The sequence below is a fragment of the Somniosus microcephalus genome, chromosome 17 (assembly GCF_052327205.1).
Source record: "Somniosus microcephalus isolate GS21.2 chromosome 17, FLI_Smic_1.0, whole genome shotgun sequence".
NCBI classification, from domain to species: domain Eukaryota; kingdom Metazoa; phylum Chordata; class Chondrichthyes; order Squaliformes; family Somniosidae; genus Somniosus; species Somniosus microcephalus.
Window position 1 is genome coordinate 84,235,139 of NC_141003.1, and position 23,180 is coordinate 84,258,318.

At 44.7% G+C, this 23,180-nt stretch overlaps 2 protein-coding genes across 3 annotated transcripts in view; both read right to left on the bottom strand.

Moving 5' to 3' along the window:
* Positions 1–632, bottom strand: part of pfkfb3 (6-phosphofructo-2-kinase/fructose-2,6-biphosphatase 3) — a 134,905-nt gene extending 134,273 nt beyond the window's left edge. Inside the window, exon 1 of the mRNA XM_086010757.1 lies at positions 376–632. Coding sequence (XP_085866883.1) covers positions 376–391 — 16 coding nt within the window. The 5' untranslated portion in view covers positions 392–632. The remainder of the gene's footprint in view (positions 1–375) is intronic.
* Positions 633–6,667: 6,035 nt separating this feature from the next.
* Positions 6,668–23,180, bottom strand: part of rbm17 (RNA binding motif protein 17) — a 42,047-nt gene continuing 25,534 nt past the window's right edge. For both annotated transcript variants that reach the window (XM_086010765.1, XM_086010762.1), the window contains exons 10-12: positions 19,287–19,385; positions 10,397–10,469; positions 6,668–8,706 (exon numbers count right to left, since the gene is read on the bottom strand). In XM_086010765.1, coding sequence (XP_085866891.1) covers positions 8,603–8,706; positions 10,397–10,469; positions 19,287–19,385 — 276 coding nt within the window. In that variant the 3' untranslated portion in view covers positions 6,668–8,602. The remainder of the gene's footprint in view (positions 8,707–10,396; positions 10,470–19,286; positions 19,386–23,180) is intronic.

Genomic DNA, 23,180 nt, shown 5'->3' on the forward strand with positions numbered 1-23,180 from the left:
TTATAAAATGTGGTTGTTTCCCAGGTTTAGGGTAGGATGAGATCTGAGCAAGATAGCAGTCCCTAATGCCCTGTTATCTTAATGAGTGTTTACTTAAATAAAATGAACCGATTAAGCGATCAGAGAGCGATCGGTGGCTCTGCCTGCTTTGAAAGTGAAATTTCCTGGGAGTGGGTGAGAATGAGCAAGGCGTGAATCCAATGTGATTGTTTCCCCCAGCCCGCCCCAGAAACCGGATTCCCTGCTTTACAGAAATGAATTATTACAAACAGACAAATGGTTACTCCTTCTGAAACTCACCCAGCAACAACCTCGCCCCAAAACGGAAGGTGCGGAAATGATTAAAGATACAATGAAATATATAACTGAACTCACCAACTCCGAATGGCATCTTAATCACCAGATTTCAATTGAACAGAAAAGGGAATAATTCGCTGTTAAAGCCTTTCTCAAGCCCTGGATGATCTCTTTGCATCAACGGAGAATTGTGCTGGTAATAACGCGGCACTGCACATTTACTCAATTTCTAATACGTACTTTCCTAAATCTGCAAACATGATGTCAAACTCCAACCACGGAAGTGCCTGCAGATACAAGTATTAACTCCTGCCATCCTGTCTTACTACAAAGAGCACAAACTGCGTGGGGGGGGGGGGGCGTGTGTGGAGGAGAGATGTTTGGAGTGTAATGTCACAGACAACCACTTAGATTGCTATAATCCTCCTTACAGAGAGAAGTCTCAGGGAACTTTATAAGGCGGAGGAAAGAAAATCTTGCATTTATATAGCGGACTTCCATGACCTCAGGATGTCCCAAAGGGCTTTACAGCCAACCAAGTACTTTTTGAAGTGCAGTCACTGTTGTAATGTAGGAAACGCAGCAGCCAATTTGCGCACAGCAAGCTCCCACAAACAGCAATGTGATAATGACCAGATCATTTGCTTTAGTGATGTTGATTGAGGGATAAATATTGGCCCCAGGACACCGGGGATAACTCCCCTGCTCTTCTTCAAAATAGTGCCACGGGATCTTTTACATCCACCTGAGAGAGCAGACAGGGCCTCGGTTTAATGTCTCATCCGAAAGACGGCACCTCCGACAGTGCAGCACTCCCTCAGCACTGCACTGGGAGTGCCAGCCTGGTTTTTTTGTACTCCAGTCTCTGGTAGTGGGGACTTGGAACCCACAACCTTCGGACGCCGAGGCAAGGGTGCTGCCCACTGAGCCACGCACGGCAAGACAACAAGAGGGAGCAAGGGAAGAGAGGTGTTCACAGTGGGTGAAGGCAACGGGTCTGAAGAGGTGTTTTTAAGGTCAGGGGGGAGAAGTGACCAGGAGGACATGCTGAGGGTGAGAGTTACAGAGTGTGGGGTTGAAGCCAGAGGTGAATAGACACTTATGTGGGCAAGCATGGCAACCATGTTATACAGCTATGTCCCACAAACAATAGAGAGATGAATGACTAGTTAATCTGTTTCTGGTGGTGCTGGCTGAGGGCAGAATATTGGCCAAGACACTGAGAAGTCCCTGCCCTGGTCTGAACAGTGCCGTGGGGTCTTCAGTGTCCCCCCGAACCACCAGATCAGACAAACATTGACTTTATTTATTGTCTCTTCTGATGGACATGTGAATAATGAGAGGTGATTTCATTGAAACATATAAGTTTCTTACGGAGCTTAACAGGGTAGATGCAGGGAGGATGTTCCCCCTGGCCGGGGAGTCTATAACCAGGGGGTCCACAGTCTCAGAATAAGGGATCAGCCATTTAGGACTGAGATGAGGAGAAACTTCTTCACTCAGAGGGTGGTGAATCTTTGGAATTCTCTACCCCAGAGGGCTGTGGAGGCTCAGTCGTTGAGTATTTTCAAGACAGAGAGCGATAGATTTTTGGATACTAAGAGAATATGGGGATCGGGCAGGCAGGTGGAGTTGAGGTAAAAGATCAGCCATGATCGTAATGTATGGTGGAGCAGGCTCGAAGGGCCACATGGCCTACTCCTACTCCTATTTCTTATGCTCTTAGGATCAATACGCTTTTAGTTCGGTACAGCAGATTGGGAGTATGACTGCCTGGAGGGATAGTATCACACTGGCCCAAAATTTACTTTGGAAATTTCCACTGGCACAAAGTACTAGAGCTTACAAGGAGTTAGCACCCCTTAAACCTGCTGACATCAGAACAGGAGCTAGACAGATGGAACGGCATCACCCACGAGAAATCACACCATAAACCAGCTTAATGATTCATTCCCGTTTTTCTCTGTTCGACATCAAAAAGATTGAAGTAGCACACGTGTGAAAGACACGAATATCTTAGTTACACCCCTGGGTTACACTAATGTGTATCGGGCAGTACAAGCACAGGCCTAAATGTAAGGTGCTCAGGTCACTTATGGGAGTGAGCAACGCCACTCTACCTGAGAGAATATCTAAGGCAAGACCCTAGGCCCCTAAATTTACAGCAGGGAATTTTTAAGGAAGTCAAGATTTGAATCTGAATAGGTCAAAAACAGTGTTATAAGAACATAAGAAACAGGAGCAGGAGTCGGTCATTCGGCCCCTCGAGCCTGCTCCGCCATTCAATAAGATCACGGTTGATCTGATCTTGGTCTCAACTCCACTTTCCTGCCCACTCCCCATAACCCTTGACTCCCTGTAGCTCAAAAATCTGTCTAACTCTACCTTGAATATATTCAATGACTCCGCCTCCACAGCTCTCTGGGAAGAGAATTCCACAGATTCACGACCCTCTGAGAGAAGAAATTCCTCCTCATCTCCGTTTTAAATGGGCGACCCCTTATTCTGAAACTATGCCCCCTAGTTCTAGATTCCCCCACGAGGGGAAACATCCTCTCAGCATCTACCCTGTCGAGCCCCCTCAGAATCTTATATGTTTCAATAAGATCACCTCTCATTCTTCTAAACTCCAATGAGTATAGGCCCAACCTTTCTACAAAAGACAACCCCTTCATCTCAGGAATCAACCTAGTGAACTTTCTCTGAAATGCCTCCAATGCAAGTATATCCCTCCTTAAATAAGGAGACCAAAACGGTACAGTACTCCAGGTGTGGTCTCACCAACACCCTGTACAGTTGTAGCAAGACTTCCCTACTTTTACACTCTATCCCCTTGAAATAAAGGCCAACATTCCATTCATGACTGAGTAGCCTGTGTGACTGGAATCTGCTCGATACCACTGGGCTGACTGGTATCAGTTTCTGCCGATATGGAGTAGTCCAGTGGAGTGAGTGAAAAGAGACTGAAATTTTCGTCATGCCAGATCATCTCTTTGTCTGGCCAATGAATCAAAGTAACTGCTAAACAAGTAGTAAACTAACTCTTTGGACGATACCAATCTTCATTAAAGCAACAAAATGCCTGATGAAGAGGATGCCAGGGGCTGATGAGGTACCAGGTGCTGCCCAAACCTAATTTTGCATTAACTAATGAACAAATGATGACCTAAAGGGCTTTAAACTAAAAAAAGGGGGACAGGTCAGGTGAGGGGAAATTTAGAAATCTAAAGAGAAAGGTCAAGGCAGTAGAGCAGTGTAGCGATTTGGGTAAAAATAAACAGAGTGTGACAGGAAGGGACAGAGAGTTTAATGGTAGCAGTGCAGCAGGGAATAAGGTCAAAGCAGGGAATAATGGTAAAAAAATTTAATTAAGGGCTCTTTATCTGAATGCACGAAGCACTTGTAACAAGATAGACGAACTAGTGGCACAAATAGAGATAAATGGGTTTGATCTAACAGCCATTATTGCTATTGGTTGCAAGGTGGCCAAGGTTGGGAATTAAATGTTCCAGGGTACTTGACATTTCGAAAAGACAGGCAGAATGGAAAAGGAGGGGGAGTAGCCCTGATAATAAAGGATGACATAAGGACAGTAGCGAGAACGGATCTCGGCTCAGAAGATCAGGAAGTAGAATCCGTATGGGTGGAGATAAGGAATAACAAGGGGCAGGAAACACTGGTAGAAGTAGTATTCAGGCCCCCTAACAGTAGTTATACCGTTGGACAGAATATTAATCAAGAAATAGTAGGAGCTTGCAACAAAGGTAATGCAATAATCTTGGGGGACTTTAATCTTCATATAGACTGGACAAATCAAATTGGCAAAGGTAGTCTGGAGGTTGAGTTCATGGAATGCATTCGGGAGTTTCCCAGAACAATACATCATGGAACCAACCAGCGAACAGGCTATTTAAAATCTTGTATTGTGTAATGAGACAGGGTTAATTAGCAATCTCATAGTAAAGGATCCTCTGGGGCAGAGTGATCATATGATAGAATTTCACGTTAATTTTGAGAGTGACTTGCCTAAGTCCAAAACTAGAGTCTTAAACTTAAATAAAGCCAATTACATAGATATGAGGGGTGAGTTGGCTAAGGTAGATTGGAAAAATAGATTAAAAACAGTATGGTGGTAGATAAGCAGTGGTTAGCATTTAAAGAAATATTTCATAATTCTCAACAAAAATACATTCCATTGAGAAACAAAAACTCCACGGGAAAAGTGATCCAACCGTGGCTAACTAAAGAAGTTAAGGTTAGCATTAGATTGAAAGAAGAAGCTTATAATGTTGCAAAGAATAACAGTAACCCTGAGGATTGGGAGAGTTTCAGAAACCAGCAAAGGTTGACCAAAAAATTGATAAAAAGGGAAGAAATAGAATGAGAAAACTAGCAAAAAATATAAAAGCAGATTGTAAGAGTTTCTACAAGTATGCAAAAAGGAAAAGAGTAGCAAAAGTAAATGTTGGTCCCTTAGAGGCTGAGACAGGAGAAATTATTATGGGGAGTAAGGAAATGGCAGAAATGCTAAACAAATATTTTGTATCCGTCTTCACAGTAGAAGACACAAAAAGTATACCAAAAAATGGTGGGGAACCAAGGGTCTAATGAGGGTGAGGAACTTAACGTAATTAATATAAGTAGAGAAAAAGGACTAGAGAAACTAATGGGACTAAAAGCCGACAAATCCCCTGGACCTGACGGCCTACATCCTAGGGTTCTAAAAGAGGTGGCTGCAGAGACTGTGGATGCCTTGGTTTTGATCTTCCAAAATTCCCTAGATTCTAGAATGGTCCCAGCGGATTGGAAGGTCGCAAATGTAACACCGCTATTCAAGAGAGGGAGAGAAAAAACAGGAAACTACAGGCCAGTTAGCCTGACATCAGTTGTCGGGAAAATGCTGGAATCCATTGTTAAGGAAGTGGTATCAGGGCACTTAGAAAATCATAACATGATTAGGCAGTCAACATGGTTTTATGAAAGGGAAATCGTGTTTGACAAATTTTTTTGAGAGTTTTTTGAGGATGTAACTAGCAGGGTAGACAAAGGGAGCCAGTGGATGTAGTACATTTGGATTTCCAAAAAGGCATTCGATAAGGTGCCACATAAAAGGTTATTACACAAGATTAGGGCTCATGGGGTTGGGGGTAATATATTAGCATGGATAGAGAATTGGTTACCAGACAGAAAACAGAGAGTAGGGATAAACGGATCTTTTTCAGGTTGTAACTAGTGTGCCGCAAGGATCAGTGTTGGGGCCTCAGTTATTTACAATCTACATTAATGGCCTAGATGAAGGGACCGAGTGTAATGTATCCAAGTTTGCTAATGATACAAAGCTCGGTGGGACAGTAAGCTGTGAGGAGAACGCAAAGAGTCTGCAAAGGGATATAGATAGACTAAGTGAGTGGGCAGTAAGGTGACAGATGGAATATAATGTAGGGAAGTGTGAGGTTATTCACTTTGGTAGGAAGAATAGAAAAACAGAATATTTTTTAAATGGTGAGAAACGTTCAAATGTTGGTGTTCAGAGAGATTTGGGTGTCCTCGTGCAAGAAACACAGAAAGCTAGCATGCAGGTACAGCAAGCAATAAGGAAGGCAAATGGCATGTTGGCCTTTATTGCAAGGGGGTTGGATATAAGAGTAAGGAAGTCTTGTTACATTAGTCTTCTGCAGAGGCCTTGGTGAGACCACACCTGGAGTACTGTGCAGTTTTGGTCTCCTTATCTAAGGAAGGTTATACTTGCCTTGGAGGCAGTGCAACGGAGGTTCACTAGATTGATTCCTGGGATGAGCGGGCTGTCCTATGATGAGGTTGTGTAGAATGGGCCTATACTCTCTGGAGTTTAGAAGAATGAGAGGTGACCTGATTGAAACATACAAGATTCTGAGGGGGATTGACAGGGTAGATGCTGAGAGGTTGTTTCCCCTGGCTGGAGAGTCTAGAACTAGGGGTCATAGTCTCAGGATAAGGGGTCGGCCATTTAAGACTGAGATGAGGAGGAATTTCTTCACTCAGAGGGTTGTGAAGCTTTGGAATTCTCTGCCCCAGAGGGCTGTGAATGTTGAGTCTTTGAGTATATTCATGGCCGAGATCGATAGACTTTTGGACTTTAGGGGAATCAAGGGATATGGGGATCGGGCGGGAAAGTGGAGTTGAGGTCGAAGATCAGCCATGATCTTATTGAATGACGGAGCAGGCTCGAGGGGCCGAATGGCCGACTCCTGGCTCCTATTTCTTATGTTCTTAAAGAATCATCTGATATTCATCACAACAACAACAACTTGTATTTATACAGCGCCTTTAACATAGTAAAACGTCCCAAGGTGTTTCACGGGAGCGTTAGCAAATAAAATTTGACACCGAGCCACATAAGTTTCATTTATTAAAAAATAAATTAAATCAAGTTGACCTAATCACATTTGCAGCACAGCTCCTAATCTCATCGAGTCTGAACAAAATGTAAAAATAAAACTGGGGGGACTGTGGCGCAGTCAGTGACATGGAGTGATGGGGTAAAGGGCTAGTCACCAAATATAAACACCCAACATTTCAAAGGAAAAATTATTCTTATACTGACAGACTGCTATGATGATAAAAATCTGTTACTAACTGTTGGATCACATTCTGTTGCCTTGTTGTTTACAAGAAATGACTAAACTCCCAGGTAAATCACAACTAAAGTTGACAATGGTTTGATCAAATGGCGAATGGTTTGAGCGTGCCACAGTCGGAGGGAGAGTTGATCTCGGGTTGCTGCGACGTGCCTCGTAGCTGACAGTTCCTTACACCACTGGTTGAGGCAGGAGAGTGGGTCTGCTGCCCATCCTCTCGGCTACGGGCCGTACGTGGCGTGTGGGCCGGTGGAACTGTGTGTGGGGTACGTGTGTCTTTAGCAGGGGAAGACACAGGACAATACAGAAACGCGTCATAAATCAAGACTGGAGTATGTTAAGGAATACGTTCTCTTTATTAAGAGCTTCTTCATTCTTATTCCAATGAGCTGATATAAAAATGTCCTGTTTGTGAGCAGTAACTCGCAAGTGAACCACATCATTGTTGTCTTAAAACACCAATTTTTAACGGTTCTTGTGGTTACTGTTGTTCACTGCTTCAATATAATACAAAACAAATAATTACTCCTTTTCCAAGGGTGTTGCAAGACATAAAGCATATGCACAGTACAAAAAAATGTGTGTTCATTAGCTTTGAGGAACCGCAACAAATTATTGTAATAAAACAGTTTATCAGAACCACTGTATAAGGCTGACAAAATACAACCAGTCATACTTAAAACACAACTTAATTTACAGAAATTATTACAATCATTTCAGGTTTTCTGCCACTACTTTGCTTTTTGTCAAGATGGATACACAGCCAAATACGTACCAGCTGCATATGAATTCTCAACGGAAAAAGAAATGAGAAGTATGCATAAAGTCCCAATACCTCCAGCTCAACACCCATATTTCATGAAGACACTGTGTAATCAAATAATAGTTCCACTATAATCATTTCCTTCAGAATCAAATCACTTCAGGTGAAAACTGAATAAATTTAACATTTTACAGGTTCTGACACAGATTTCGAAGGTAGACAAGGGGAAGGAGTGACTGCAATGTTCCCTTTAATTTTTTTGGGGGGGTGCATGGCTCCTTTAAGGGGCTGCGTGGCCCATTCAAAGTACCGCCCATGCGTGTTTTTTTTCTCGTTTAAAAGCCGGTGAGCCGGCTGCGTGGGAGCTTCAGAGCGCTGCGCGGCTGTGCTGCTTAAAGGGGACACCGAGTGACTGAACAGGTGGACAGAAGAATGTCACTGCTAACTCCATCACTTCACCAAGACCCACAAGAGTTCAAGCTGATGAAAGAAAGTCATTTCTAAAAATATACCTTTGTCTACTGATCAGGTTACCGTCCAGCCACATGGCGGCGAATGTGACAAAGAATCTGGAGTGGTTTTATCAATCAAAGTGAATTCTGACGGAAAATACTACAGAGTAGCACTAGCATCGGAAACATCTTCCCACACAAAAAGAAACAAGCATAATGGAACAATGCCACGCTGGCCAGCTAAGCATTAATTCAGGGTGGCTCTGATGGTAAATCCAAACCATCTACACACCCACTTAAGAAACAGTGTCTCGTGTTGGGGACGTGAAGAAAGCAGAAGTATACCGATGGCTACAACTGAAGGTGGCTGTGTCATTTCAGAATTAATTATAATTCTCCTTCGCAGCTTCACACTGAAGGGACTCTACACCACGTACAGAAAGCTGATGGACGCGAAACTTTCACTCATCTTTCTAGAAAAGGTCACCGAGGTCCAGCTGGCGGAATTTATCCAGATTGTAGAAACAGGCCTTCACCACTCTGCCGCCAAAGTATCTGGAATTCAGGTCAACAACCGCTGAAATAAGAGCAGCAAGATTCATTATTTCCCGGGCTTGGACCTTGCAAAATCAGCCAGCATTACAGTAAAACGATTACCACTGGTAGCGGGCGATTTACACAGAATAATAGTCATGAGCAATGTTTCCCCCGAAGGTGCACAGCCGCGCACCAATCGGGAGGTCCCGTGCGGACCGCTGGAAGATATTTAAAGGGACCGCGCACCTAGACCACAAATTAGAGGGAACATTGATCATGAGTTAATTACACATGTAACTTTGGCACATGTACACCTGATTATTGTTAACACTGTGCAATATATATTTATTTATAAAGAGCTCCTTCTGTTAGCATAAAAATGTTGTTAGATTAAAAGTGATGTCAAAGGGACAAGAAAATCCAAAAATGACCTGAATTAAGGCTAAAGCCACACTTCACACAAAAAAATTCCCAAGTCATACAGGACATTAAGGTCCTTGTTGAGTCATATTGTCTAAACACTTAAAAAACAAGAAAAAAATACATCATCCGTTAATAAATATTTTACTAAATCCCGTTCTCATCTAACTCGACCGGCAAATGGCACGGTCTTCATTTGGTGAATTGCTGTACTGTTGAAGGTGAGGAATGAAAATGCTAATGTGGAGAATGGAACACTCTCCCCCACCCCCCCCCCACCCCCCACCCCACCCACCCCACCCCCACCCACCCCCCACCCCACCCACCCCACCCCCACCCACCCCCCACCCCACCCCACCCCACCCCCACCACCCCCCCCCAGCATCAGGTATAACACAGGCTTGATTCAGAGTAAAGATCTTTCCTTACTATCATCATAGAAATTCACAGCACAGAAGGAGGCCATTCGGCCCATCGTGTCTGTGCCGGCCGACAAAGAGCTCTCCAACCTAATCCCACTTTCCAGCTCTTGGTCCGTAGCCCTGCAGGTTACAGCACTTCAAGTGCATATCCAAGTACTTTTTAAATGTGATGAGGGTTTCTGCCTCGACCACCCTTTCAGGCAGTGAGTTCCAGACCCCCACCACCCTCTGGGTGAAAAAAGTTCTCCTCAACTCCCCTCTAATCCTTCTACCGATTACTTTCAATCTATGTCCCCTGGTTATTGACCTCTTTGCTAAGGGAAATAGGTCCTTCTTTAACTACTTTAACAATGTCCTTTAAGTCCAAATTCTGAGGAATCCTACTGTAAGTTTACTGCATTCAAAATAATCACACACCAGCTCATGTTAATATTTCATCATTTAACATATTTTTCTGAACAGTTTTCTCCCTTCCTTTCCTTACTAACCCTTGGTTGGGGTAATGCTCCACCAGGTGTGACGTATCCTCTAGTGCTTCAGCCAATTAGCCATTGTTTGTGTGTTCACAGTGCATGTTGGTAGGTTATTCAACTATAGGGGCTTGATAGCCAATTCAAGTCTTGTTCTCGCCCGATTCCCACACATGCACACTTCCACCAAGGGTTACTGGATAGAGATCAGCAGCCGGGGTGATTTTACCTTCCCTCACCCTGGGTCACTAAATACCAGTGTAATACCTTTACTGCCACCCTGGCTGAGATCAGCTACCTCAGCATAGATCAGGGGTCAGACCTGGGAATCCCTGCTCTATCAGCTCATCTACTCACTGGGAAAGCGCAAGGGAACACTTACGCTCTCATTCAAAACGAATGATCAAAGTGCTGTTACCTTTGATCGCAGACTCTACCCGTTCAAATTCCACAAATATCCTGACTGCCTCATCATCTGGCGCCCCAGGAATCTGCAAAATTAAACAAAGGTATTAATAGCGTGAAAAAAGAAAAAAAACAGAAAGACTTGCATTTATATAGCGCCTTTCATGACCTCAGGACGTCCCGAAGCGCTTTACAGCCAATGAAGTACTTTTTGAAGTGTAGTCACTGTTGTAATGTAGGAAACGCAGCAGCCAATTTGCACACAGCAAGATCCCACAAACAGCAATGTGATAATGACCAGCTAATCTGTTTCAGTGATGTTGATTGAGGGATAAATATTGGCCCCAAGACACCGGGGATAACTCCCAGGGACCCCTTTTATAGAGGGAGTCTCATCATCAGGGACCCCTTTTATAGAGGGAGTCTCATCATCAGGGACCCCTTTTATAGAGGGAGTCTCCCCATCAGGGACCCCTTTTATAGAGGGCTCTAACTCGCCTGCTCTTCTTCGTAATAGTGCCATGGGATCTTTTACATCCACCCGAGGGAGCAGACGGAGACTCGGTTTTAACATCTCATCTGAAAGTCGGCGCCTCTGACAGTGCAGCGCTCCCTCAGTACTGCAGCCTAGATTTTTGTGTTCAAGTCTCTGGAGCGGGACTTGAACCCACAACCTTCTGACTCAGAAGTGAAAGTGCTGCCCACTGAGCCACGGCTGACACTTCATGCCAGAACTTTAGATTGCCTTTGGGAGGACCCATGGGGAATAGCGAATCAAAAAGTTGGCGGAGGTCAATGGCACCAGGTCTCTGCAAATTTTGAATCTGGCGTGTATTTCCAGCAGCTTCCAACAGAGACAGATGGGATCACGTCATTAGAACATCTCAATATTTCAGCCCATTCACACGCGTCACGCCCAGGAGTGCTTGGCAGCTTTTAAGAGGCGGCGTAAAATTTAACGATCCAATGAACTGCAGGTTGAAAAGTTGTACCTTTGCATTTTAGTCGCCATATTCCTCTAGGTAGGGCCCTGAGCCATTGGTTCTGCAACTACCATATTCTGCCTCACTTGTTTGGAGCATCAACAAAGGGTTTTATCCCCTATAAAGAACCCTGTAATGTTGACATTTTTCAAGAGGAAGGGGAGGAACAATGAAGGAATGGCAGGCGGCTAACGTTTCAGCACGCAGGTACTGTGCCCGCCCACCATTATCCTCGTGCCCACAAACGCCAGCAAAGCCACACTTACCTGGATTTGTCCCAAGGAACCGTAGGCTCCAATTCGCCTGGGAAGCAATGGCAGAGTTGTGCTGTCCGCCTCGAGTCCAACCTGCCCCCAAACTACCGCACAAGACACAGCACCGCCGGTCAATGTTCCCCACCGCGCAGGCCGCTCACCAGCTCTTGCCACGCGCGGCAAATTTAAAGGGACCGCGCACGGGAAAAAAAATTAGAGGGGACATTGCTGCCAGTACTCGTGAATGTCACTTCAGCCCTTAGCTTTTATGTCTCAGGCTAACTGCAAACATGCTACACTCGGGGGGACTGAGAAGGGCAACCGTTCTCTTTAGGAATCGGTTAAAAAAATAATGCAGCCTCCCCGATGGTTTGGTGGGTAAGTACATTATGTAGTTCGGTACTAAACCACACACACCAGGATGATTCCAGGCTCAATCCTCAGGCTATGATGATTTAGTTGATCCAGACCAATGAAGTGGTGGCGGCTCTACAATTAGTCTCTGTCCCTGGGCTAGAAAAGAGATGAAAGAAATAAAAACAAACAGTTTCGCCTTCCTGTTTGCTGTCCAGTCACTCCCACAGAAAAGTGCATGTAGGGGACACTGGACAAGGACAGGATCACCCTCCGCTATAACGGTCCCTGCTCTTCCCTCACCCAAGACCAAATATTCTACAGCCATTTAATATCTGAGACGATCTGGGTTTGTTTGTGCCTGTGGAACTATTCCCCCAGCAGCAGTCACGGATTTCGGGAAGAGAAGGAAAGCAAGAATCAAACAGGTGTCAAAGTACAAACAAAGGAGCGTCCAATCTATAAAAACTATACAATAACCACAATGGTGGACGAAAGGTCATCGACCTGGAACGTTGACTCTGTTTCTCTCTCCACAGATGCTGCCTGACCTGCTGAGTGTTTCCAGCACTTTCTGTTTTTAATAACCACAATGATAGTTCTCGTTTGTTACAACATGTGCCAAGTTAAGAAGTGCGTGAACAACTTGGTTGAAGTTAGGCCTTCTAGCTGAACAGCACTCTTCTGGGAGGGGTCAGGGGAAGAGGTCCTGGCTCAAGACTAAATAACCTCTGGCTGACCCGTATGCCGAGATCGATACAGGTCAGCAGAATTCGGCGGCTGCATTGCGACAGCTATAAGCGGAGGCTGTTCCTGGAAAGAAGCAATTGCCGGTTCAACTGGCTGCGTCACAACTGCTTTAGAATAAGGCTCTTCAAGAAAACTAAAGCAGGAGATGCCCCGGAGCAATGAAGTGTATTTGAAGTGCTTACAGTAAGAATGAAACTTGAAACCGTAGTAGGAATGACTGTCTCCCAGGAGTTCAGCGCAGCAATGCATTCTAAAAAGTTCATCTACTTCTATCCAAAACAAAAGGGGGAAAAATTCGGTTGCTTTGCGCCTCCCGTTAGCGCCCTCTTAGGGGCACAAAGCAACTAGCGGCCGGGCGTGGCGCTGCCAACGCCTCCCGTGAAATCTAGCGGGAAGTAACCGTTAGTGCCCCGCTCGCGATCTTCAGTAGCGCCCCCTGACTTAGCGTCGGACGCTATGTCCGAAGGGGTCAGGGGGGCCTACCTGCGGCCAGGGTGGCGCTATTTAAAAGCGAGGTGCTGGGCGGCCATTTTTGTTGCTGGCCGCCTGCCAGCACCCGCCTCCGCTCCCGTCCCTGTTTCCTTACCCCCCCCCCCCCCCCCCGCGGAGTGCCGGCTGCGCTCCATGAGCCCAGCGCTTCTCTCGAGTGCCGGGCTCTTGCCAGCACTCCGAACACCGGGGGCCCAGCTGGGCCCCGGGTCGCGCTGCGCAAGGCCCCTCCCCTTTCAGAAGGGGAGGAAGGCCTGCAATACCGCGGCATGGCGTTGTGGCACGTAGCGCCCTGATATTCCCTCGCAGCGCCCCAAGAGGGAGGCGGGGCGCTTCCAGTAGCACCCCGCTTCCCTCTTGGGGCTCTACCACTCAATTTCGGTCGGGGGGGGGGGGAGCTAATTTTTCCAGGGCGCTACTTTGCGAACTTAGCGCCCCAAAGGGGGCGCAACTCAATTTTTCGCCCAAAATGCTTTGTTCACATAAAAACTTATTTTCTAACTCATGTTATGCACTGATAAAGACATTAAAATGTTATACCTCTCAAACTAGCCATGAATAATTCTCCCGTATATATTGTGAAGAAAAAACGCAAAGGAAACATGTTACATGGACGCCTCAATTATTTGGCAATACGGAGCCCTGTCAAATCTCGATACTGGAATATCTAGCTTATCCCTGCATTTCGGGCTCGTGTAAATTGGCGAGTGGGAAAGCCGAGAACGCCGCTATCCACCTGGCATTTGGGGGGGACACGCTATATACAAATGCATTTCATCAAAGCCACAAAAGGAAGGCTTTTTCCGTCTGTTGAAATGTTAAACGTCTGCAATAGTTACTACTGCAAATCCACAACCAATCCAAAATTATATCGAATTTAAAGAGAAGAGCTCTGTTATTCTACACAGTGGCTGAGCAGTGACTCTGCCATGCTACATACAGGAAACACTTTTTTTATCCAGCATCGACGGGACCGTCGTGGCGCCGGTTGATCAAAAAGTCTGGATTAGAGAGAGGTATACTTTACTAAGGTACAAGAGCCCCGTACACGGCCACAGATCCAGGCGTCCCTGTTGCATGGCAACAGGTGCAGGAACCCCGGTTATACGGCCACAGATCCAGGAACCCCGGTTACACGGCCACTAATATGAAGTAAAACTTACCTGAACCTACTCCTGAATTTTGCCGGTTAAGAGAGATTTCTGGTTATTTAGGCGCCGGTAAAGAGAGTTTCCTGTACTTGCATTTATATAGTGCTTTTCACAAACTCAGGGCATCCCAAGTCGCTCTGAAGCCAATTGGAGTGCCTTCTGAAGTGTCGTCACTATTGTAACGTAGGAAGCGCAGCAGCCAATTTGCGCTCAGCAAGCTCCCACAAACAGCAATGAAATAAATCTGTTTTAGGTGTTTTTTTGAGGGATAAATATTGGCCAGGACACCAGGTGATCTCCCCAACTCTTCTTTGAATAGTGCCGCGGATTCTTTTACATCCACCTGAGGGGGCAGATGGGGCCTCGGTTTAACATCTCATTGGAAGCGGAGCAGCAACCTGTAACTCTGCCATGCTACACACTGGAGTTCTGAAGAAAACTTTCAGCAATCGCATGATGGTGTGCCAACACAATGCTCCATGGACTAAAGGGATCAAGGGATATGGGGAGAAGGCAGGGACCGGGTACTGAATTTGGATGATCAGCCATGATCTCATTGAATGGCGGAACAGGCTCGAGGGGCCGAATGGCCTACTCCTGCTCCTATCTTCTATGTTTCTATGGACAGAGAGGACACAAGCTTTTCCAAAACCAAATGGCGAGTTCCTAATCTCAGCCCGGCCAACAGCAAGAAAATACTACGGGGAGGAAAACTGCAGAAACTACAGCGAAATACGTTTATAGGTTCAAGTTTTATTTAAATAAAGAAATCAGCTGAAAACCTGTAGGGGCAACTTACTGATTTCAGCTGCTGAAATGGGCAGAGAAACCATGCATGTGTTTATAACACAAGAACCAATATGCCAGGTCTAAAATACTGCATGTTACTGCACGCCAGACTCCATTCAACTCAAGTTCTATCTATGCACAAAGATATAATGTAGAGAGAATGTCACAACTATCAGGATTCCACGCATTCTTAGCTCATCTGCATGACCAGAACGAGCAGTGAAAAGGCTTAAATCACCTAATTCTATGAAGGGACACCATGACTGATGAAGGCTCTCCTTTCTCTCTCTTCTCCCTTTCCCGTTTTAGCATGTACTGTAGATGATGATTAACTGGGAACTTATTCTGGATTGTTGATATTTTGGTTTGTTTCCAAGGAGTCAGAAAATACAAGTTTTAACAACTCGCAGTCTAAATGTCAACTGGAACAAGTTGATTCTTGTTTAATGTGAGTTTAACATTCACTACACCGTGCTGAGTATTGTTCTTCACTGTACTGAAATTTTCTTGAGCCCGCTAGTGATTCAGTTTGACATTATAACCATCGCTGCATGTGAAAGGATGTTGTAAATAGAGAATACCCAAAGGTTACCAGTGTAATATAGTATTTATATTAAGTGGAATGAATTGCTGAGCACACAACTGACAGGACCGTGAGGGATGCATGTGTATACGGAAGGAAGATGTGGTGTACATAGACTTTCAGAAAGCCTCTGACAAGGTACCAGACAGGAGACTATTAACATAAGAACGTAAGAACATAAGAATTAGGAGCAGGAGTAGACCACACGGTCCCTTGAGCCTGCTCCGTCATTCAATAAGATCATGGCTGATCTTCGACCTCAACTCCACTTTCCCGCCTGATCCCCATATCCCTTGATTCCCCTAGAGTCCAAAAGTCTATCGATCTCGGCCTTGAATATACTCAAAGACTCAGCGTCCACAGCCCTCTGGGGTAGAGAATTCCAAAGACTCATAGCCCTCTGAGTGAAGAAATTCCTCCTCATCTCAGTCTTAAATGGCCAACTTATTCTGAAACTGTGACCCCTAATCCTAGACTCTCCAGCCAGGAGAAACAGCCTCTCAGCATCTACCCTGTCAATCCCCCTCAGAATCTTATGTTTCAATGAGATCACCTCTCATTCTTCTAAACTCCAGAGAGTATCGGCCCAATCTACTCAATCTCTCCTCAGAGGAGATTAAGGAGTGTGGAATTAGGAGGAAGGTAACAAATTAGATTACCAACCAGATAGAAGGGAAGAACAGAGGGTAGGAGTTAAGGGCAGCTTCTTAAGAGTGTTTGGAAGTGGGAAGCCACAGGGTTCTGTTCTGGGACCACTTTTGTTCACTGTGTTCATCAATGATTTGGATACAGGGCAGGAGGGAGCTTGCAGACAATAAGGGGGTACTGTAAATAACACTGAGGAGCAAAGGAAGCTGCAAGGGAATTCTGATAAGATGGTAGAATGGGTAAAAAAGGGGCAGATAAAATTCAATGTTAGTAAATGTGAGGGGGTACATATTGGTCAAAAACATAAAAGTAATAGTACTTTGAATGGGGGATAGCTGGGTGATGTGGAAGAGCGGAGGGATTTGGCGGGTCAGGTTTACAAAATATTAAAAGCAGCACTTCAAGTGGATACGGTCAAAGAATGTTAATGCAATATTGGGTTTGATGGCCAGAGGTATAGATTATAAAAATCAAGGTTTAATAGTGAATCTATATAAAACCACAGTAAGACCGCAGTTGTAGTACAGGTTGAGCATCCAAAATCCGGAGTTCCGGAATCTGGGACGATTGGTGGCAGGGTCGTCCGGAATCCGTAAAATGTTCCGGAATCCGGAAGCTCAACCTGTACATCAAAAAGCCGTTAACTTTTGTTGTCTTTTTTTGAAAAATCCTATGAAAAATGCGAGTGATGCAATAAAACTCTAGTGTTGTGTTTTATCCTCCTTAATCTGCTCAGCTCCACTAAGTGTTCCCGCCAGGCTGCGGCCACGGCACCATTCCGCCTTGGTGGCCTAGTGTGGGCCGTCGGATGCTCTGCAGAGCTCGCAGCGTCCCTCCCCTTTAACAGAAGGGGAGGGGGCGGAGAAACGCATCAGCGCTGCGCGGGAGTGGCCCAGGCATTTCCGGACTTCGGAACGTGTTTCTGACGTCCGAGGTCCGGAAACGCCCGAGCCCAGGTTGCGATATTTCCAGACTTCGGGCATCAGAAACACGTGCCGAAGTCCCGGAAAAACACGAAAACCGGCTCGGCCTCTGTCCCGAGGTTGCCGGATTCAGGACGCTCAACCTGCACTGCAGTGCCATTTTGGGCTCCACACGATAGGAAGCACGTTGAAGCAAACGAGCGAGGGTACAGCGCAGATTCACTAGGCTGCCGCTGGGTTTGAGGAAATACAAATATGAAGACAGACTTGAAAAATTGGAGCTGCTTTCGTTAGAACAGAAGCTGGCACATGGGATTCAAACTACTGCTTGTGTGAAGGACGGACACCAACACCGACTGGTTGGGCCGAATGGCCTGTTTAAGTGTTGTTTGATGCAATTCTCGTGTCTTTCAGGAATGTCCCAAAATGCTACACCCATGATAAATTACTCTGAAATGCGATCAGTTATGTAGGAAAATGAGTGGCATGAAAGAAAGGTCTGAGAAATATTAATACTTCCCTTTTGTGCAGAATAAAATTGTTTTAAAGCATTTTGAAATATTAATATAACTATTTTTTCCTTTATAGGCACACCAGTGCCCAACAATGTGGTCTAACAGTTGCTGTTGGAGTAACACATCGTTAAATTGCTTGTGCCACTAATAGGTACAGCATCGCACTGGATACAGGGTCACTTCCACTGTAGAAAGAAACATTGTGGACTTCAGGAAGTCTAAAGGCGGAAGTCACACCCCCATCCACATCAATGGGGCTGTGGTGGAAAGGGTGGACAGCTTTAAGTTCCTCGGAGTCCACATCACGGAAGACCTCTCCTGGTCCCTCAATACCTCCTCTCTGGTGAAGAAGGCCCAGCAGCGCCTATATTTCCTAAGGAGGCTGAAGGGATGTAACCTGTCACCCCTGATCCTCTCTAACTTTTACCGCTGCACAATAGAGAGCATCCTGAAGAACTGTATCACAGTATGGTATGGCAGCTGTAGCTACTATGACCGGAAAGCCCTGCAGCGGGTAGTCAAAACTGCCCAACGCATTACCGGCACCCGGCTACCGACCATAGAGCACATATACCAGAAACGCTGTCTACGGAGGTCACGGTCCATCATCAAAGACCCTACCCACCCCAGCCACAGTCTGTTTGTCCTCCTGCCATCTGGGAGACGCTACAGATGCATTCGCACCCGAACGACCAGATTTAGGAACAGCTTCTTTCCCAGGGCTGTCATCCTACTGAACTCCACAAATAAACTCTAAAGCCTGCACATCTGCCAATGCACTTTATTATGGTTATGTTTATGTTAAAGTATTACAAGCCAAATGTATGTTGAATGTTTAAATGTCTTAATCTAAATGTACACTCTCGGGAGCCGCAAGCCTACATTTCGTTGTACTGCACCCGTGCACTAACAATGAATAAAGTTGATTATGATTATGATCTCCTCCCAGACAGATGAGCCCTATTAATATAGAAGTTGCTGTCATTTTTAAACTCAACTGAAGACAAGACTGAATTCCCCAACGGGCATGTCAGATAAGATTTGTATTGTCCTCCTGTTTAATAATTTAAAGCACACTCACAGAGTCAGTTCGCTCCAAAGCCATGCTGACTTGAAGAGGGATAGCCCATTCCATGCCCGAGTACCCCATCTATCACACAGAAGCCTGAGCCATAAGGTTATGTCTGCAGTTGCACGAGACTCGCTGGTGCTTAAGCTTACCGCCGTGGTATCCCAGCAACTATCAGGCATCAGGCACTGCCTGATAGACAGATTCAATAGTAGCCTTTAAAAGGGAATTGAATAAATACTTGAAGGAGAAAAAATTTCAGGGATATGGGGCAAGAGCGGGGGAGTGGGACTGACTGGATTGCTCTTCGAAAGAGCCGGTGCAGACTCGATGGGCCAAATGGCCTCCTTCTGTGCTGTACTATTCTATGATTCACACTTCAGCAAAATTCCTACCTCGAATATGACACATTTGGTCACTTTGCCATACTTTTCACACTCTTCCTTGGTTTCACCTTCCAGGTCATCATCGACTTCTCCAGCCCCCACCATGTTCTAAGAATAAAGCAACCAAATACAGATTAATGAATACAAAATGATGGCTGGACAACAATACAAATGAGGACAGGATCAAGCTTGACTGATGTGCCATACGTTTTACTAAAATATATTTTAAGTGGTTTCTAAATTCAATTTTTTTAACATTGCAACAAGTGTCTCTTAATTGGATCACTGATCGCTTGTACTTAATTGGTCTGATACAAACACAACAACTTGTATTTATATAGCACCGTTAACAAATAAAATGTCCCAAGGTGTTTCACAGGAGCGTTATAAAACAACATTTGACACGGAGCCACATAAGGAGATATTAGGGCAGAGGTAGGTTTTAAGGAGCATGCTAAAGGAGAGAGAGGTAGCAAGGCGGAGAGGTTTAGGGAGGGAGTTCCAGAGCTTAGGGCCGCGGCAGCTGAAGGCGCGGCCGCCAATGGTGGAGCGATTAAAATCAGGGATGCGCAAGAGGCCAGAATTAGAGGAGGGCAGATATCTCGGAGGGTTGTGGGGCTAGAGGAGTTTAGAGAGATAGGGAGGGGGCGAGGCTATGGAGGGATCAACAGCAGAAGTATTTTTCAGAATGTGCTTTTCTTTGTAAAGTATGCAAATACTGTTCTCTACAAAAATTAACTTTCAATGGCAAAAGTCCAAGTACGTTCTTGGATACCAAAAGCCTTCACTGTTCTGCTGCTCGAGTCAAATCCTTGCACCTTTCCCACAGGCTTTCCAAAACTGAGGGTTCGCATTTACCAGCAAGATTGCGCTATGTATTTCTATTTGCCAAGATCTTGAACTATAATGTCACAAGTTTTCATTCATAATATAATAAGAACATAATAAGAAATAGGAGCAGGAGTAGGACATTTGGCCCCTCGATAAGATCATGGCTGATCTGATCTGATCTTGGCCTCAACTCCACTTTCCTGCCCACTCCCCAGAACTCTCGACTCCCCTATCGTTCAAATATCTGTCTATCTCCACATTAATATATTCACTGACCCCGCCTCCACAGCTCTCTGGGGTAGAGAATTCCAAAGATTCACGACCCTCAGAAGAAATTCCACCCCATCTCTATTTTAAATGGGCGACTCCCTATTTTGAAACTATGCCCCCTAGTTCTAGATTCCCCCACGAGGGGAAACATCCTCTCAGCATCTACCCTGTCAATCCCCCTCAGAATCTTATACGTTTCAATAAGATCACCTCTCATTCTTCTAAACTCCAATGAGTATAGACCCAACCTGCTCAACCTTTCTTCATAAGACAACCCTTCCATCCCAGGAATTAACCTGGTGAACCTTCACCGAACTGCCTCCAATGCAAGTATATCCCTCCTTAAATAAGGAGGCCAAAACTGTACGCAGTATTCCAGGTGTGGTCTCACCAACGCCCTGTACAGTTGTAGCAAGACTTCCCTACTTTTATACTCCATCCCCCTTTGCAATAAAGGCCAACATTCCATTTGCCTTCCTAATTACTTGCTGTACCTGCATGCTAACTTTTTGTGTTTCATGTGCAAGGACCCCCAGATCCCTCTGTACCGCAGCATTTATTGTCTCCCTCCATTTAGATAATAATTTGCTTTTTTATTTTTCCTACCGAAGTAGATAACCTCACATTTTTCCACATTATACTCCATCTGCCAAATTTTTGCCCACTCACTTAACCTATCAATATCCCTTTACAGATTCTTTGTGTACACCTCACAACTTGCTTTCCCACCTATCTTTGTATCATCAGCAAATTTGACTACAGTGCACTCGGTCCCTTCATCCAAGTCATTAATATAGATTGTAAACAGCTGAGGCCCCAGCACCGATTCCTGTGGCACCCCACTAGTTACAGTTTGCCAACCTGAAAATTACCAATTTATCCCAACTCTGTTTCCTGTTAGTTAGCCAATCTTCTATCCATGCTAATATATTACCCCCAACCCCATGAGCTCTTATCTTGTGCAGTAACCTTTTATGTGGCACCTTATCGAATGCCTTCTGAAAATCCAAATACACTACATCTACTGGTCCCCCTTTATCCACCCTGCTCGTTACATCCTCGAAGAACTCTAGTAAATTTGTCAAACATGATTTCTCTTTCATAAAACCATGCTGACTCTGCTTGACTGTATTATGATTTTCTAAATGTCCTGCTACTACTTCCTTAATAATGGACTCCAGCATTTTCCCAACAACAGATGTTAGTATACTGGGCTACAGTTTCCTGCTTTCTGTCTCCCTCCTTTCTTGAATTTTGGTAGATTACAACCAATGCATCCACTATCTCTGCAGCCACTTTTAAGACCCTAGGATGCAGGCCATCAGGTCCAGGGGACTTGTCCACCTCTAGTCCCATAAGTTTGCCTAGTACTTTTTCTCTAGTGATGGTAATTGTTTTAACTTCCCCCCTCCCTATAGCCCCTTGATTATCTATTATTACTGGGATGCTTTTAGTGTCTTCTGCCATGAAGACTGATACAAAATATTTGTTCAAAGTCTCTGCCATTTCCCTGTTTCCCAATGTTAATTCCCCAGTCTCGTCCTCTAAGGGACCATTTACTTTAGTTACTCTCTTCCTTTTCATATACCTGTAGAAGCTCTTACTGTCTGTTTTTATATTTCTTGTTAGTTTACTCTCATAATCTATCTTCTCTCTATTATAATTTTTTTAGTCGTCCTTTGCTGGTTTCTAAAAATTTCCCAATCCTCTGGCCTACCACTAATCTTCGCATCATTGTATGCCTTTGTTTTCAATTTGATACCATCCTTAACTTCCTTAGTTAGCCACGGATGGTTCACTCTTCTCTTGGAGACTTTCTTTCTCACTGGAATATACCTTTGCTGAGAGTTATGAAATATCTCCTTAAATGTCTGCCACTGCTTATCTACCGTCTTACCCTTTAATCTATTTTCCCAGTTCATTTTAGCCAACTCTGTCTTCATACCTTTGTAATTGTCTTTATTTAAGCTCAGGACACTAGTTTGAGACCCAAGTTTCTCACCCTCAAACTGAATTTGAAATTCTAACATGCTATGATCACTCTTCCCTAGAGGATCCTTTACTATAAGATCATTAATTAATCCTATCTCATTACACATTACCAGATCTAAAATAGCCTGCTCCCTGGTTGGTTCCACAACGTATTGTTCTAAGAAACCATCCCGAATACATTCTATGAACTCGTCCTCAAGGCTACCTTTGCCAATTTGATTTGTCCAATCTATATGAAGATTAACATCGCCCATGGTTATTGCAGAACTTTTCTTACAAGCCTCCATTATTTCTTGATTTATACTCTGTCCTACAGTGTAGCTACTGTTAGTGGGCCTATAAACTACTCCCACCAGTGACTTCTTTCCCTTATTATTTCTTATCTCCACCCAAACTGATTCTACATCTTGATCTTCTGAGCCAATATCATTTCTCACTACTGCACTGATCTCATCCTTTTCCTTTCTGCCTATCCTTCTGAAATGTCAAATACCCCTGAATATTCAGTTCCCAGCCTTGATCATCTTGCAACCACGTCCCTGTAATGGCGATCAGATCATACCCATTCATTTCTACTTTTGTGCTGTCAACTCATCTATCTTGTTACGAATGCTGCATGCATTCAGATAAAGCGCTTTTAATTTTGTCTTTTTACCACTTTTCCCTACTCTCTGACTTTACTTTCTGATGAACTCTTATGTTTAAACGCTCTGTTCTTTCCTGTCACACTCTGGTTATCATTACCCCTATTGCTACCCTGCACTATTGCCTTCTCCTTCCTCTTTGACTTTTTAAATTTCCCCTCACCTG